Genomic DNA, 17171 nt, shown 5'->3' with positions numbered 1-17171 from the left:
GAACGAAATAACAAACAAACACATGCTTAAGAGTCAATATTTATTCTGATTAATATTTTACAAAATTTTAACAGATTTAATTTATGTAAGGAGAGCTAATTTATTAAACACTTTACAGGTTTTTCTTTCCACAGAGTAACACGGTAAGTAGCAAAATAATACTTGGCACAGTTATAAATAAAGAAAATATAAAATAAAAATATCCATAGCTTAAGTATAATGATACTGCTTTATGCCTATTAATATTTCAAATAAATTCCTGGGAACAAAAATGTGAAGGAAAAAAACTCCAAAGAAGTAATTCATGTTCCGGGCTGAGAAGTAAGTTCCTATTTGCTATAAGTATCCAATTAAGCTGATATGAACTATTCCCCAAAGGGTCTCCTTCATACACAACTTTAGAACTGGGTTAAGCTGGTTCCACACACATGACTTATAAAGTAAGTAAACGGACGGTACAGTACACTGCTGCATAGCTGGCTCCTGGCTATCTGACCACCTGACCATCTCTAAACTATAGATCTTACCGGCACTGCGAGATGGTTAGTACGAAAGCATTAACATTGCTAGTATTTTCCACGTACTTCTGTATCTAGAGTATCTTTTCTATTGAACTGAAAGACATCTCTTTTGCACTGAAAAGAATATTGTACCACAAAGAAAGAACATGGTAACAACACTCTTATCCAAACTCTTGAGAATACCACCATTATATTCGACTGTTAATAAAAATGTATCCAATAAAAATTGCAACCGAGTCTTCACGTGAAGTGGCTCAAAATACAAAAAATTAAAACAAATTCTAGCCTTTTATAAATAACTTTGAATTTAAAAATTATCTAAAATTTCCCCCAATTAGTAGTCAAAACTAGCAGAGACATTTGTAAAGTTAACCAATTTTTTACATTCTATGACAAAATGGCACAATGCTATTGCCACCCCACACCCATCTTTTCCCTTTTCAAAAATAAAGTACGTATGCCAATTTTCTAATATTAAAACACTCAAATACACTAAAGGTAATCTTTCTGATGTGTGACTTATGGTCAAAGAAACTACTATATAAAAATGGTACTTGGAAATACTGAACATCAACTATATACATTTTCACTGCTCCTCTTACTAAGGCAAGGGGCGGGTATACCACTAGATTGCTTTAATACCTGTAATCTGCATTTTACAGAGAATACTAATTTTACCAAGCTTCAGACATGCAGTGGAACTTGCAGGGTATAATGCCTATTAACAGCAATATTGAACATCACTAGAAGCTCATTAGGTTATCTCCCTTTTCTTTTTGGTTGGATAAAATGAAATGAGCAGCTTTGAATACACTAACACATACAGACACAAAGAGAAAACTATTTGATAAATTATTTATATACAGATACACAATCTTTACACTGGTCTAGGATCTGTCATCAGTCTGACCACCCTTTCCCCACCCTCCCCCAAGCCCATTCCCTCTCACAGGTTTCCCACAGGTTGCTCGAACCACAGTTTGCTACAGCACTTAAGAGGACTAAACCAAGTCTCACTCTGTAAACAATATTTATGGAAGCAGTGACTAATAGTTCACCGTGAGAGTATGGAAATGCTGCAACAAAAATTGATCAGTGCATCACATTTAACAAAGAAGATCTTTCTGAAATGGTTTCAGACAGCATTAACAAACCTCAAAACATTCAATATTGGGGAAATTGAAATAATCTTGAGGATTAAATTCTTTCTGATAGGTCATTTTTTAAAAACCAGAATATACCATTAGCTTTTCTTTTATTCACATGTGCTATATGTACAGAGATCATGCTCCATTTTTAGCTAAACTCCATTATTTTGTTTACAATTTATTTCGCAGCTCAGAATTCTAGAAGTATATCCATTTATCTCTATTACTGAGAATTTTGCATGAACTTATTTGTTCTGCTTTGAAATTACCTCAACTCTTAAAAATTGGACTGTTTGCACATCAAATTAAATTCTAATTTATGCTTTACTGGATAGTATGTGCTAGTATTCTATGAGGTGTATCATGCACTTAGTAGGGCTTTTAAGTTTGAACAAAATAACATGACTTACTATACTCATGCAAGTGCTTTATTAATCAGACCATAAAACCTCAGAGCAAGGTTACTACAAATTATTTCACTGAACTAGAAATATATCAGCATTGCAACAGCTGATGGCAATAAAATAGTGTTAGCACATATTCTTGTGAACATTATTTTCTCGTGCCCTTGAAGACACATTACAGTAGATCCCTAATAAAACCACATGATTTTGATCACAGTATTTACATGTACATTCTAAAATGTACATAATACTAGTCTGAATCAATTTGAGACCATTCTCCTGGAATTAAATGCAATAGTCATAGTAGAGTGCATCATAAAATTTAGCCATAAAACATAAATTTAGTTTTAGCTAGAATTGAACATTTCTGATCAGTATACCATGTCTATCAACAGAATAAGTTCAGAATAAGTTCACTCTTTCTTTGTGAAAAATGTTATGAGAACAAAACCAAAAAGTTGAGTATGTTGTGAATTCCCACATTACGAACCATTAAAATTCCTTTTTATGATCTTTATTCTTCCCAGAAGTGGCAGTGTGCTCTGTCCATGTTTACTTTTGTTAATAAAGTGTTGAAAAAAAGACTGTAAAATCCACTGTTAGCCCTACGTATAGCATGCTATTGTTCAAAAATGTGGATTCGAGTGTGAGAGAGACACGGACAGACACAATTTTCAGGCACCACTCAGCAATATGCTTCATAGGATAAAGATGTTGCTACACGAGCTGGTACCCAGATCCTGATATTTGGTCATATTCTATTGTATACTGCCTGGTCCAGTCCACGATAACAGGACGAAAGAGGCCACAGCATCGAAATTCAAAGAAGTCTATAATGTTCCTTACACATCCATGGCTAAAATATCCCCCCAACAAAAAGAAAAAGAAAAAGCCTATTAGTACAATAATTTGATATATGAGTTTAATTTAATTTTGGTGTTAAATATATATTTTTCTAAACTTAAAAACTCAGGTTACTTTCCAGAAAGAACCTGTTTGTTTATAACTCTACCAAATATATATGCATTAATGTTTCTTCATAGTTCTGCCAACACTGATTTTTCTTCTCTCTTTTGTTAATTTAATGGGTTACACAATTATATTTTAAAGTTATTCAAATCTGCATTTCTTTCATTCCTGTGTCCTATGTAATTTTTTTTTTATAAAACTCTTCCTTGATGGGCAGCTCTTTGGCAAGGAGACAAACTCTATCCAAAATTGAGAAAGTAAAAGGCAAAATGATTACAAACAGCATGAATCTGGCAATGTACCTAAAAGTAACAATTTAAGAAAAGAAATGTCAAGGGTAAGTTCAGGGAATTTTAGGACTTGAAGAATACCTCTGGAAAAGCAGTCACAGTTTTCCATTTTAGATAATAATCGTCCCTATGGGAGAATTCTCAAAACTACCCAACTCCCTTATTTTTGCTTTCATTTAACGGTTTGTATGCTTTCCAGAAGCATGCAATAATTAATAGCATCACAAAAAACTGAAGGCCAAGTAGCTTGAGTAAAAATCAAAAGTTTTAAATACTTCATATAATTAGGAAACTACTACTTTTCAGCATCAAACTAAATGTAAAATTAAATATATACATATATATTTGAACTATATATTGAACTATTTGAGCTATATATCTGAACTACTGAACAGCATAGTCTCTTCAATAAATGATGTTGGGAAAACTGGACAGCTACACACAAAAGAATGAAACAGGTCCATTATATTATGCCGCACACAAAAATTAATTCAAACTGGATTAAAGGCTTAAATGCAAGATATGAAACCACAGAATTGCTAGAAGAAAACATAGGTGGTCAGCTCCTTGACATGGATCTTGGCAATGAATTTTTTAATATAAACCAAAGCAAAGTAAACAAGTGAGACTACATCAAAGTAGAAAGCTTCTGTACAAGAAAAGAAACCCTCGACAAAATGAGAAGGCAACCTACTGAATGGGAAAAAGTATGTGCAGATCATATACAATAAGGGATTAATATCCAAAATATATAAAAAACTCCTACAACTCAAGAGCAAAGAGAACTCATACAACTCAAAAGAAAAAAACAATTCAATTAGAAAACGGGCAGAAGATCTGAACAGACATTTTTCCAAAAACACAGAGATGACGAACAGATACATGAAAAGATGCTCACTAATCTTCAAAGAAATGCAAATCAAAATCACAATGAGATAGCACTTCACATCTGCTAGGATGGCTAGTATCAAAAAGACAAGAACTAACAAGTTTGGTGAGTATGTGGAGAATAGGGATGTCTTATGCACTATTGGTGGGAAGGTTAAATTGTTGCAGCTACTAGGAAAACAGTAGAGTCCTCAAAAAAACTAAAGCTAGAACTACCATATGATCCAGCAATTCCAATTCTGAGTATTTGGGGAAAAAAAAACCAAAACACCTCAAAAAACAAAAAACAAGAAACTAACAAAAAAAACCCCACTAATTTGAAAAGATATATGTACCCTCAAGTTCACTGCAGCATTATTTACAACAGTCATGACATAGAAACAACGTAAGTGTTCACTGATGGATGAATGAAGAAAATGTGGTATGTGTATGTACATACAACACACACGCACGCGTGCAATATTATTCAGCCATAAAAAATAAGGAAATCTTGCCATTTGTGACAACATGAATGGACTTTGAGGGCTTCAGACTAAGTGAAATTAATTAGAAAGATAAAGACAAAAACCATATAATCTCACTTATATATGGAATCTAAACAAACAATACCAAGCTCACAAGGAATAGACTGGTGATTCTCAGAGGGCTGCAGGTGTGGTGTGGGCAAAATAAGTGAGAGGAGTCAAAAGGTACACACTTAGTTATAAAATTAATAAGTCATGGGGATATAATGCACAGCATTGTGACTACAGTTAGTAGTTCTATGTTCCATATTTGAAAGTTGCCAAGACACATCTTAAAAAGTTCTTATCACAAGAAAAAAAATTCTGTAACTATGTATGGTGACAAATGTTAGCTAGACTTACGGTGTTGGTCATTTTTCAAGATACACAAATATCATTATGTTGTACATTTGAAATGTTATATATTACACCTCAATTAAAAAAAGGAAATATAAAATAAAACTATGTCTATGGAAATTTTTCTGTCATTCAAAGGACAAATAAAATAATTCACACTGAAAAGCAGCTGCCCTAGAGTCTAGAAAATTTCCCTATATACAAATTTCAATTGATTATATTTTAAAAATCATATTTCAATTCTCTGGATACATTCATTTATCAGTGAAAACTTGTAAAAACTTATGGCAATGTTAAAGCTGAATGTTAATGTATAAAGATTTCTGTTTACACCAAATGTTAGTAGATCAATAGAGTTAGAATTGTGCAAATAAGAAAAAAAATGTTACAAATTCACATGCAGTTAATGTGATGAATTCTAAAGTTATGGTAAACTAACCAATGCTATATCTGGCAGAAATCTTAGAATTCAGTAGGATTTCTAAGGTATTTTACATATTGCTAACCAAAAGAAAAATTCCCTGTTTCATATCCTATTGACATACCTAAAAAAAATATTTCTCTTTGATGTATTCACTAGATATTTGCTAAGTTTGCTTAGTAAGGAATTTTATATGCCAAAATAAAATATTAAATTTATAAACATGTACGTACTTGAATGGGCTTTCAATAGATGTTGTTGTGACTTTAAAGTGCTTATATCTTCTGGCATTCATTCTTTCATTTGTAGTGATACCTAAACATGATATCTAGGACGTAAGAGAAAGCAAACCATTAACTCCCTCTGATGGAAAATAAGTTTTAATGTAAAAGAAGTTAATTCTCAAGGGGGAAAAAGTGGTGAAATTTGTTTCTGTTTTTCCATTAGGAGATTATCAAGCTTGTTTACATGGTATCACTTTGACTCTGGTGAAAAGTAGCCAGTTAAACAGGAAAAATGTTTAAAGCACAGGTTATTTGGCATTGGGCTTGGGGAGAGATGGACACTATGTACACAGACCACCTCTCCATGAGCCCCTTTAAAAAAGAGCTTTCAAAAAAATCCTTAATTTAAAAAAAGACTCTTGAATAAATACTGATATTTGTAGGTAATAAAACATTATGAATAAACACAAAACTAATGGCATCATCGATCTGAACTCACACCTATATCCAAATGGATATAGCTGAATCAGGAACAACAGAAATACATTTTGTCACAAGTAGTATTGAAAATTCATAATATAAAAAAATTCATACTATAAGGAGAGGAGGAGGGAGAGTGGGAGCTAGAAAGGAAAAGTAAAGAGTAAAGGAAGAGGAAGGAAACTAAGTGGAAAATTTTAATCCTTGAAAAGCTGGATTGGTTGGAAACAGAATGCATTATTATCTTTCAACAAGGAATGGAGTTTTAAGAGTTGTCAGCACACTAAAGAAGCAGCCATGTACTTGCACATACCTGGTACATCTGACACATGAGTAATACAGCCACCCACATGAAATGAAAAACACTGTTCAGAAACATCCAAAACATCCAAGGTGAACATGTAGCAATTTGAGTAATATATGTCCAAAATCCATCCTTGGTGTAAGTGGTCTCACAGTGGAGTCCCCAGTCTAAAATGAGAACAGAAGTTTCACATTTACTCAGTAATCATCCAACCACCTCACGAAGACAACTGCAAGAGGCACCACTTAGAAAACATGATCCAAAAGTCTAGATTTAACCAATAACTTTCGATACAAATTGTTTATACTTTTATACTTCTAAATAATCCCTTTCTACATCAGTGAAAAAATCAGAGCAAAGATAGAAATGGACAAAGCAGCAATCTTAAAAAACAAAAAAACTACTGTACTTAAATAGTATAGTTTTTATTTGATTGGCATTGCCTACATATAATGATTAACATCTTTATACAGAGATAAGGTGACATGCATATAAGTAAAAAAATTTTTTTGGGGGGGAACATATAATAAATACAATGAGATCACCTCCGTGAGAGGGGCTTTTTCCAAAACAAAAGTCTCCTCCTTTGAGAGCTGCTGCCATAAAAACTACTGCTGCTTTAGGCCGTATTCTCTCTCTAGTGTGTTGGGCCAAAAGTTAGGTCAAGATCTTTTATCAAATATTTCTCTCCATTAATCTCTATTTGAGGAAGTAGCCTCCTTTTTCATCAGGGCAATAACAGACATTATTCTTAATATCTGTGGGAGAAGAGGACTAGGAAATCATCCTTCCAAGTCCTATTTTTAAGCCAGGCTATAATATATATTATGGTAAGTACCACCAAGCCCTGAAGCATAGCAACTAACATCTTCATTTAAACCCTTCTCAAACCATGTTCTCAATGTAAAAAACAAAACAAAACAAAAACATCATTTCCTCTATACCCATATGATCAAGTGAATGGCAATTTATTCTTAAAAGAGTAACTTTTAATATTCTCCAGTAGGCAATAATTACACCTTACTTTTCAAAATATTTCAAGTTCTGTGTGAAGTTCACTGTACTTTCCCAACTGTCTGGTAAGGAAGAGCAACTAGCACAGTCACAAAATCTGTAAGCTACTAGAGTAAGGCAAGCACGTGATGTGAAAAATGTTGATGTATTTTACCCAGAAGCTTTGCAAAGCCTATTAGGCTAACATGTTTTTCAGAATTAACTATAATTCTGTTGCTTATGCTATATGTTGAGTATGTTTATAGTTCTATATCTGTTTTTTCCTTATGCTTCAGTGCAGTAAGGTGTCCAAAGCCGTTAATTTTTAGTTAAAAGACTTATCACCATTATATTTTGCTAACATGGTAATACGCAAAAGTATACAATTGTCTTAAGAAGGTAAAAAGCTAATTGTACTCACAAGAAATACAACCATAAATCATCCAGCAGATCATAAAAAGCAAGAAGAATAGGTAGCCCATAAAGTATCTATGGTTGCCTGCACCTAAAGAACAACACAGAAGCAATTTTTTTCAGCTAAGAAAAAACAACTAGAAATACACCTTTTGGGGATGGGGATAGACAAATGCCATGAAAGGTGTGATACAATTTGGACAATAAACACATACATTACCTGCTTGATTAAATGCTCCTCAGGAAAATAAATGTTTTTTTTTTTTTTTTAATTTTTTTTTTCAACGTTTATCTATTTTTGGGACAGAGAGAGACAGAGCATGAATGGGGGAGGGGCAGAGAGAGAGGGAGACACAGAATCGGAAACAGGCTCCAGGCTCTGAGCCATCAGCCCAGAGCCCGACGCGGGGCTCGAACTCACGGACCGCGAGATCGTGACCTGGCTGAAGTCGGACGCTTAACCGACTGCGCCACCCAGGCGCCCCGGAAAATAAATGTTTTAATAAAAGTCTTAAAATAAGAATGCTTGTAACTACACGCAAAGATATAAGGACTGCAATGACATTCATTCTGAAGTCAAGAGTCCCAATGAGCCAAATGAATCTCAATTCTGAGTTTTAATGTATTTTGTTTTGTGAGGTTTAAAATAACTCTATTTTATCTTTATTTGTATAAACCTTATAATCCAACTTTTTAAAGGCTTCTTCTCAACGGTTATGCAATCTCTGTAATGTTTCCCTGCTGTCACCTCATAAAATCCTTAGGGTTATCTCTCAGACCACTTAGTTCACCTCCTTGGACCACACCATTCTTGAGTACTGAGGTATACAGAATTCCATCGGTCATCCCTCTCTGCTTCTGTACACAACATCCTTCCAGATATTTTTGTTGCCTTACTTTCTTCAGCTTAACTAAAACACAATACTATTCTGCCTCCTTATCGATTTCACTATTACCCAATAAAGAAAACAGGAAAGAGGCGGCACCAGAAAGAACTGATAGAGAAATATCAATCATTCCTAGACACTGGTTTTATAACTTTGTCACAGCTGAGTTGCTGTTTTATCAACCAGAAGATAACTGGGAGGAATGGGGCTGTAGTAAGGTGTAGGAATGAAGTTTCTAACATCTAATTTAATACTGTAATTCATTAGTTACCTAGAATAACTTAAATGAACAACATACCTAGAAATCATTAATAAAACTTACCTACACAGTTACCCACCCAAGGGCAATGATGATCGAATTTTGCTATACAGCGGTTGCATACACCACAGTGTTTGGACCTCACTGGTTTCCGTATCTGTTAACAAGCATGTTAAAAGATTATGAAAGGCATTATACCGAAGAAAGGAAAGCTGAACATTTATTTTCTCAAAATACAATTAAGAAGAAAACAAAACTCTACTTCCAAAGGAACAAAATAAAACAAAAACCACTATTGTTTTCTTCAATGGAATTTCAACTGCAACAACAAAGAAAAGACAGGATAGGGCTAGTGTGGAATATAAACTCCTAAGAATGGGGCAGAACCATAACTTTACAAAAGTAATTAAGAATCACAGACCTATTTGCTATTGTAATGAATGGTACTATATTTAATTCACATCCCTCACATTTCTGATTAAAAAAAATCACTCTCCAGGCTTCCAAATGAAAATTTATTGTGATTAATGGTCATGATACTGGTTCTTGTTTAATAAAAGGAAATTGTTCCTTAGTAAAAGGAAGGTCAAGTTCGAAGTGAATAAAAGAACCTCTTAAAATTCAAAGTCATTAGGGGTGCCTGGGTGGCTCAGTCAGTTGGGTGTCGGACTTCAGCTCAGGTCATGATCTCATGATCCATGAGTTCGAGCCCCGCATCCGGCTCTGTGCTGACAGCTCAGAGCCTGGAGCCTGCTTCCAATTCTGTGTCCCTCTTTCTCTGCCCCTCTCCCACTCATGCTCTGTTTCTTTCTCTCAAAAATAAATAAATGTTTAAAATTTTTTTAAAAATAAAATTCAAAGTCATTAATAAAATGTCTTCCCAAAGTTAACAAATCTAGCAAAAAGCAGTAAGTGTACATATCTTTCTCTTTCAGTGGCTCCTGAGATCTCGGAGATTAAGGTACAGCATCTTTTCTGCTGAACTGCATGACCCATCTGAGAAAGTACACCATGCTTAACAAGTTTAGGTAGTCCCTATTACTTGCAAAAACATAAAATACATTATTCAGCTCTTGACAAGTAATAAAAAAATTCATGTTTATGATGCCATACTATTTTAAGTATTGCGAAAAGTTTCTCTATATTACTCTGAATCAGTCAAGTGACTAAAAGAACTCATTAGTGACCTCCGTAGGGCTACCCAGACCTAATGCTGGATACGTGACAAGAGCTAGTTATCAACCCATGCCAGAAACAAAATCTATAATATCCTTTACTGGTGTTTCAAAAAAACCACTGCCATTTCTCTACTAGTTTGCAATAGGTTAGACACCATTCTGAGGTACTAGGAAAAAAGCATAGGTGGACTATGTGGTCCTTACATGTACTAAAGTGATCTGTGAACCCTTAAAAAAAAGTGCCACTTATTCTTTACCACAGATATGAAATTAAAGCTATTTAGGAGAAAGAAGAAGGATGTATTAAACAAACTCTACCCCCACCTCCAACCCTCAGCTACATTTCCCCTTTGGGCAATACTTGTCAATGAATTCTGAACAAACACTGACACAAGGTTCCTAAACATGATAGGCTCCTCAGTTCACTTACAGAGTAATTAATTCATTTTTAGGAAATTCTGATTTATATATGTCTTCTTAGGGACTTGTCTATTCATCAAAGTGAAGGACACCGATATTATGACAGCTACCTCTGTCAGTTTGAATTATCTATCCAGAAGTACACAGCTTACAATAACACAACATATAACAAAACATTTATACTATGATAATAAAAATAGTCTTGTTCTTGCCATCAGATATTTATTTAACAATGAAATATACTGAGTGACTCTATAAAGAATCTGTTTGCCATATGGCAAACATATCAGTCAATTCATTCTTGGCTTTGTAGAACAAAATAGTATTTCCAAAGAACAGCGGAATATAAAAATGTTCTGAACATTAAGGTGCCAATTCTGTAAATTAACCATTGTAAAGCATAGGAACAAAAACCTTTTTATAAAAAGAATGATTGAAAGTGCAAGAGAATCTAGTCAGCACCCTAAAGTTGTTACCAAAAGTAAAGCAGTATACATTCTGAATACTGAAAATCATAACTGTTTGGTCAAAGAATGTTAGGTGAAACAACTTAAAGGATCTGTAGAGTTACAGCTCCATTCAAAGACCCACTCCATAATCCTGAATTATGTCAATTCTCTTGTTATTATTCACATGTTAAGACATTAGTTCAGTTGTAATGTATATCTTAAAAGTATAAAAGAGCATTTAATTTCAGGTATGATTTAGGGATTATTTCTATTTTTACAAAGGAAAACATGGTTTAACCACTGTGGCAGTCTATAGATTTTTCACAAGAACTAATCATAAATATTAAGAAAATAATTAAAACACAAAACAGTATTATGCTATAGAAATCTGGGATGTCTATGAAAATAAACAATGTCAGTATTACTATACCTGATTCCATAAATAAATACTATTTAGTTTCATTTATATCTTTCTTTATGACCTGGTTTAAGATGACAACTTTTAATATCAATGACAAAACAGTGCTCAAAGCTGCAAAAACACTCTACTACAAAGAGAGAACTACTGAAACGGAACCATTTTATAGGCCTTGTTGTCTTAAAAGTTATCTAACGGATTTTCCCACTGTGACCTTTAAATAGAATAAATTTTTTCTTAAAAATACCTGGGAAAACAATATTAGAGAATCATAGTAAACCTTGTTAGTACTTTATTGCTTAGTTTCTTTGTTGAGTTACATATTAAGAAAGAAAAAGAGATTAAGGATGAATATGAATGAATGGCACCTCGAATCAGAAGTATAGTCCAGGTCTACCACCAGGGTGAATAAGCAGATTGGGAGGAGACATCTTTTTACCATCTTTCTTCTTGTACTACGGTCTAAAAGGCACTTGTTGGGGAATGTGGAGGGCCTGAAATGTGCTCAGCAGAAGAAACTGTTCTCCTTGTTCCCCACCCCTTCTATGCTATGCCACTGCCATGGGAAGAGAAAGGAAAGAATAAAGAAAAAAAAAATACTACCAAACAGGTACTGCAGAATATACTGAGGTCCAGACTTCCTGTCTCTGCAAGTTCAACTATTGTCTGTGAATTAAAAAATATATATATTTTATTCAAACTGAACAATGTTCACCAACTATAGTGCCATCAGTATGAATCACTAAACATGATGTTCATTTTTAATTAACCAATGTTTTCAGTTCAAAATAATAAAATCTTTCATTCATTTACTTCTGCTATTTCATTGTAATGTGAACACAGGAATTTCATTTCTTGGATATATGAAAACAACTCTAAACTTAGGGGGATACTCCTCTGAGAATACAACTAAGTTACCTACCCTAAGAACAGGACTATATAGGCTGTGATGACTAAGACATGAAAATAAACTTAAGTTCAATAAAGAACTGAAATCTTCAGAACTGGATTATGACTAAGAAAACCTAGCAATCAATTAGCAGTAATGTCTAAAGAAAACTAAATATAAGGGTAGCAACCTCTCTGCAGCCTAGAGAAGGGGGGATTAGTCCCTAGGAACTTGCTAGTGCTCTAGTCTTTCATAGACAGAAATAATTCATTAGGATTTGTTTTGTTTTCAGAGACTGGATAAAATAGCCCTTAAGATAATTTAACTGCCTCCAGTCTAATTTTCTTATGTGACACCTTCAGACTGTCAATTTGGTTTCCTAAGTACCTAAGCTTTAGGTGAGAGGTGCTGTGGATTAGATATACATATAGATATACACACACACACATATATACATGCATATATAATGTGTGTGTGTGGTGTATAAAAATATTATTAAAACAAAATATGTGCACTATCAACCACTTTTTTGGTCTTCCAGTTACACATTTAACAAACATTTACTGAATTCATTATTATTTGCTGAGGGTTTACAGAGATGTTTAAAATATTGTACTCATCCCTCAAAGCAATCACAATTCTTATAAAGGACAGAAACATGAAATTTAAAAATGTCATGGAAGTGTAAGGACAGGCATTCAGGAGTACCGAGGGTGAGCAATAATTACGCACAATCTCAGTTTGGTTTGAAACTTCTTTTTTATGTTCTAAAAGACAGTTTCTTTCTTTGTACTCTAATAACTGGTATAAATACTGATAATTTCACAAACACATGTGACTAGTTAGATTCTATCTTGCTACCTTTTTCTTTTGTTCTTCTGTAGCTTTAATAATCCCTGGATCTGATTTCCAAGATTTTCCAAAATTGTAGAAAAGTGCAACACTATTGGCAAGGAATGGAAGATGGATAAATAAAAAATTGAGATGTGACTAAAGTTAAGGAATCTAAAGCAATGATAAATGAATTACTATTATAGGTAAACTTATAATCTGTAAAATTTTACCATACATGCTCACATGCACGCACACACACACAAAACACCTACCAATAAAAAAAAATACAAGCTGATTTATCTATTATTACATCAAAATAAATATACTTTTAAGTTATGTTCATAACTGAATGGAAAAAGTAAAAATGTGATTTCTTTATAAACTTTAAGTCATGTAGGATTGGCTTATCTGACCCTTTAAAAAAGTCAGTGATGCATTAAAAATTCAGTGAATCATTATTTTTAAATGACCATTACTCCTTTTGATCAAAAATGAAGGGAATTCTCATCTTCAAAGTTATATTAATATATTGCTTTATCTCTTTGCATTAAAATCTTTATATATCTACTACTTAAGATATCACACCCATGCATTTAAAAGGCTGCTTTTAAATTCTTTCCATTGCTTTTTTGAACACAAATTGACCTTAATTTTAGAAAACTATTTAGAAACTTTCTTAAAACAGAAGTTTCCACGTTCACATTTTTCTACCTAATGAAAATGTAAGAAATGTACTAACCTTTATAAATATAAATGAGGAATCAAAAACTATTTTAAATAACACTAAGAAAAATAATGTTGCTAGAGCAACAATTTTCTGAGACACAAATATCTGAAATACTCAAATACCATTTTCAAGATTTTATGTTGGCACAAGTATCAACAACTAAGAATCTCGAGAATAAAGCTGGGTAAATGTATATGCAAAGAATACGAAGTCTGGTACTATTCAGGAGCAGGACCTTTATTCACTATAACAATTTCAAAAGGTGCTAAATGTAACTAAATAGCTCAGCTTCTTACAGCCTGGACTAAATTTGTGAGGGGGCTAAACAGCAGCTCAATAAATGTCTACAGTTTTGAAAGGGATATTCAAGAATTAAATATCAGATGAACTTAAACAATTTCTTTGCTTGGTCTTTAAAAGTGTGGAGATTAGATATCTTCAAATGGTAGTTTGAACTTAGCTTTAATAATAGGTCACACCAGTTAATTTTTAAACTTAAAAACAAAAATTTACAAACTCTCCACAAATGGCCTGGTTGTTCTTTGTAAAGGATAAAAACAACTTTTTTTTTTTCCTGATTAAAAGAAAAAAAAAAAAACACACTAAAAAGTATAAAGGCAAAAATACCTCCACAATCCAGAGATAATTCCTTTTATATTCGGTATTCTGCATTTTTAATCAAAATTGAGACCATGGTGTTTTATGAACACTAGTAAAACAAATAACACTTATTAATTGACTATCTGCCATTTAATCTGCATGAAAACTATGATATATACTACAGTTATCCCCACGTTAACAGGTGACAAACCTGAGGCAGAGGTTAACTAAACAGTCCAAAGCTGCAGAGTAAATTAGAGGTGGAGGAAATATTAAAATCTGGGCTCTTTTTACCTGTGCTATTCTGCTTCTCCAAAGCACTCAGCAGAATATCCTAGGCCCTTAAATATTATGGAGACAATATCTTTGGGTATGAACATATTTAAGGCTTGATGTATATTCTTTATACTGTCAGATTATTTCCAGAAAGATATACCAATTTATAATCCCGCTAACAATACATATTGCTTGACTACCACATTTTCATCAAAGAAAAAAGTTGTCAATTTTAGAAGTAAAAGAAGCTCTATTTGACTTAACTTGTACTTTTGCTTTTACATTTAGTCTTCTAATTAAAAAAAGAAGTACGTGTCATCAATATTTTCATTTAAATGTTTATGGAATACTGTTTTACATTTAACTCTTTAATCCACTTGGATGTTACTTTGATGCCTGCTGTGAACTGCAGCTCTGATTTACCATAATACCCAACAAAATAAAATAAAAACAGCAAATCAAATTAATCAACTATCTACAAAATACCAGAGACAGCTTCAAAAAGGGGAAATGCCACACTATACCATAAAGTTCAACCTGAGGTCAAGAAAACACAACAACTCTGGTGAGGCAAGCTGTTTGGGGTTGTTCTTAATTTGTATTAAGTGGTATGGAACATGTGGATAAGAATAAAAAGGCAGAATTCCCATTAGTCCCACCCTGGCCCTCTGCTATGGACTGAATCATGTCCCCCCCCCCCACTCCCCCTACCCCCCAAGTTCATATGAAGCCCTAGTCTCTAATGCAACTGTTTCTGGAAATAGGGTCTCTAGGAGGTAATTAAACAAGTTACTAAGGGTGCGACCCTAATCTAATAGGACTGAAGCTATGTAAGATTTAAAAGGAAGAAAGAAACCTCACTCTCTCCCCCTGCTCTATGGGACATAGGGAGGAGGTGCCTACCTGTAAGACAGGAAGAGAATCCTCACCTGAATATAATCATGCTGGCATCCTGATACAGAAGTGTGAGGAAATTAATTTCTGTTGTTTAAGCTAGCCAGTCTATGTTACTTTGTAATGGCAAAGATCTAAACATCAAAAGAATTCACTTTTCTTTAAATTATTCTATAGCTTAAATAGAATTTCAATCAAAATTGCATTAGGCTTTTCACAGAACTTAAACAGCTAATCCTAAAAAATTTAATCAGAAGCACAAAGGGCCAAAAAACTAAAACATTCCTGAGAAACAAAAACGCTGGGAAACTTGGCCTAACAGATATCATGATTTAAGAAAAAAGCTTTAGTGGGGAGGTGGTGGGAGGGGGTGAAACAGGAGAAGGGGATCAAGAATACACTTACAATGGTGAGCACTGAGTAATGTATAGAATTGCTTAATCACGATTATTGTACACCTAAAACCGATATAACTGCGTGTATTGGAAGGAAGAAAGGGAAGAGAGGGAAGGAGGGAAGGGGGAATGAAGGAAGAAAAGGAGAGAAAGAGAGGAAAAAGGAAGGAAGGAAGGAAGGAAGGAAGGAAGGAAGGAAGGAAGGAAGGAAGGAAGGAAGGAAGGAAGGAAAGATATAGTAGTAAGATAATACAGTACTGGCACAAGAGATCAATAAACTGAACAGAGTAGAGAAAAACTGATAAATATCAAGGTTGATACTGCAACTGAGTGAGGAAAGGGTATGTTGGAGCAATGAGTTCCCGAATAAGCAGAAAGGAAGACACACACACGCTCCCCTCACATCATTCATTATACAGAGTAGTCAAATACATATGAATTAAGAAATAAATTAGAGATTATCTTTAATAACTTCAGAGACACCTGCATGCGCACGCGTGCGCGCGCACACACACACACACACACACACAAATGATATACAAGAATATTTATAGTAATATTGTCAGAATTCACCATTGGTGGTGATTGGATACCTGAAGACAGGCATTAAAAAGCTTAGAGAATATTACAAGTAAACTAGAAAAGATACACACAAAAAAACTAAAGAAGTCCTCTAACAGTAAACTACAGGAAAAAATGCTTAAGAGAAAAATGCATAGGAGAGGATGGTGAAAACAAGAATTCTTCAATGTCTTCATTTTTATATATGTAGTCATCCCAGTTCCAGAAGAGCTTCGTATCTATCTTCAGTTTATGCTTAAAATCTGACTGAAAACTAATTTATTTTTAGACATAAAATTTCTAATAACCTATCATCAATATTTCACAAGTGGTGCCAACACAATAAACAACTGATTGTACTGGCTATGACTGAATTTCGGAGTTGTCTGATTTTAAGAGAAAAATGGTCAATGAACAACATTTTCAAATAAAAGGACAAGAAACAAAATAAAATCAGTCATGAATCTA

General features: G+C 33.7%; 1 protein-coding gene across 2 annotated transcripts in view; it reads right to left on the bottom strand.

The window, feature by feature from the left end:
* Positions 1 to 23: 23 nt before the first annotated feature.
* The window catches only part of ZDHHC17 (zinc finger DHHC-type palmitoyltransferase 17), an 89512-nt gene continuing 72364 nt past the window's right edge, over positions 24 to 17171 (bottom strand). For both annotated transcript variants that reach the window (XM_030323282.1, XM_030323283.1), the window contains 7 exons: positions 13278 to 13402; positions 12131 to 12193; positions 9126 to 9219; positions 7924 to 8007; positions 6519 to 6676; positions 5735 to 5829; positions 24 to 2929 (listed from right to left, as the gene is read on the bottom strand). In XM_030323282.1, coding sequence (XP_030179142.1) covers positions 2791 to 2929; positions 5735 to 5829; positions 6519 to 6676; positions 7924 to 8007; positions 9126 to 9219; positions 12131 to 12193; positions 13278 to 13402 — 758 coding nt within the window. In that variant the 3' untranslated portion in view covers positions 24 to 2790. The remainder of the gene's footprint in view (positions 2930 to 5734; positions 5830 to 6518; positions 6677 to 7923; positions 8008 to 9125; positions 9220 to 12130; positions 12194 to 13277; positions 13403 to 17171) is intronic.

Source organism: Lynx canadensis, chromosome B4, assembly GCF_007474595.2.
Source record: "Lynx canadensis isolate LIC74 chromosome B4, mLynCan4.pri.v2, whole genome shotgun sequence".
Taxonomy (NCBI): Eukaryota; Metazoa; Chordata; class Mammalia; order Carnivora; family Felidae; genus Lynx; species Lynx canadensis.
Note: the sequence above shows the minus strand (reverse complement) of the source record. Positions and strands in the feature narration are given on the sequence as shown.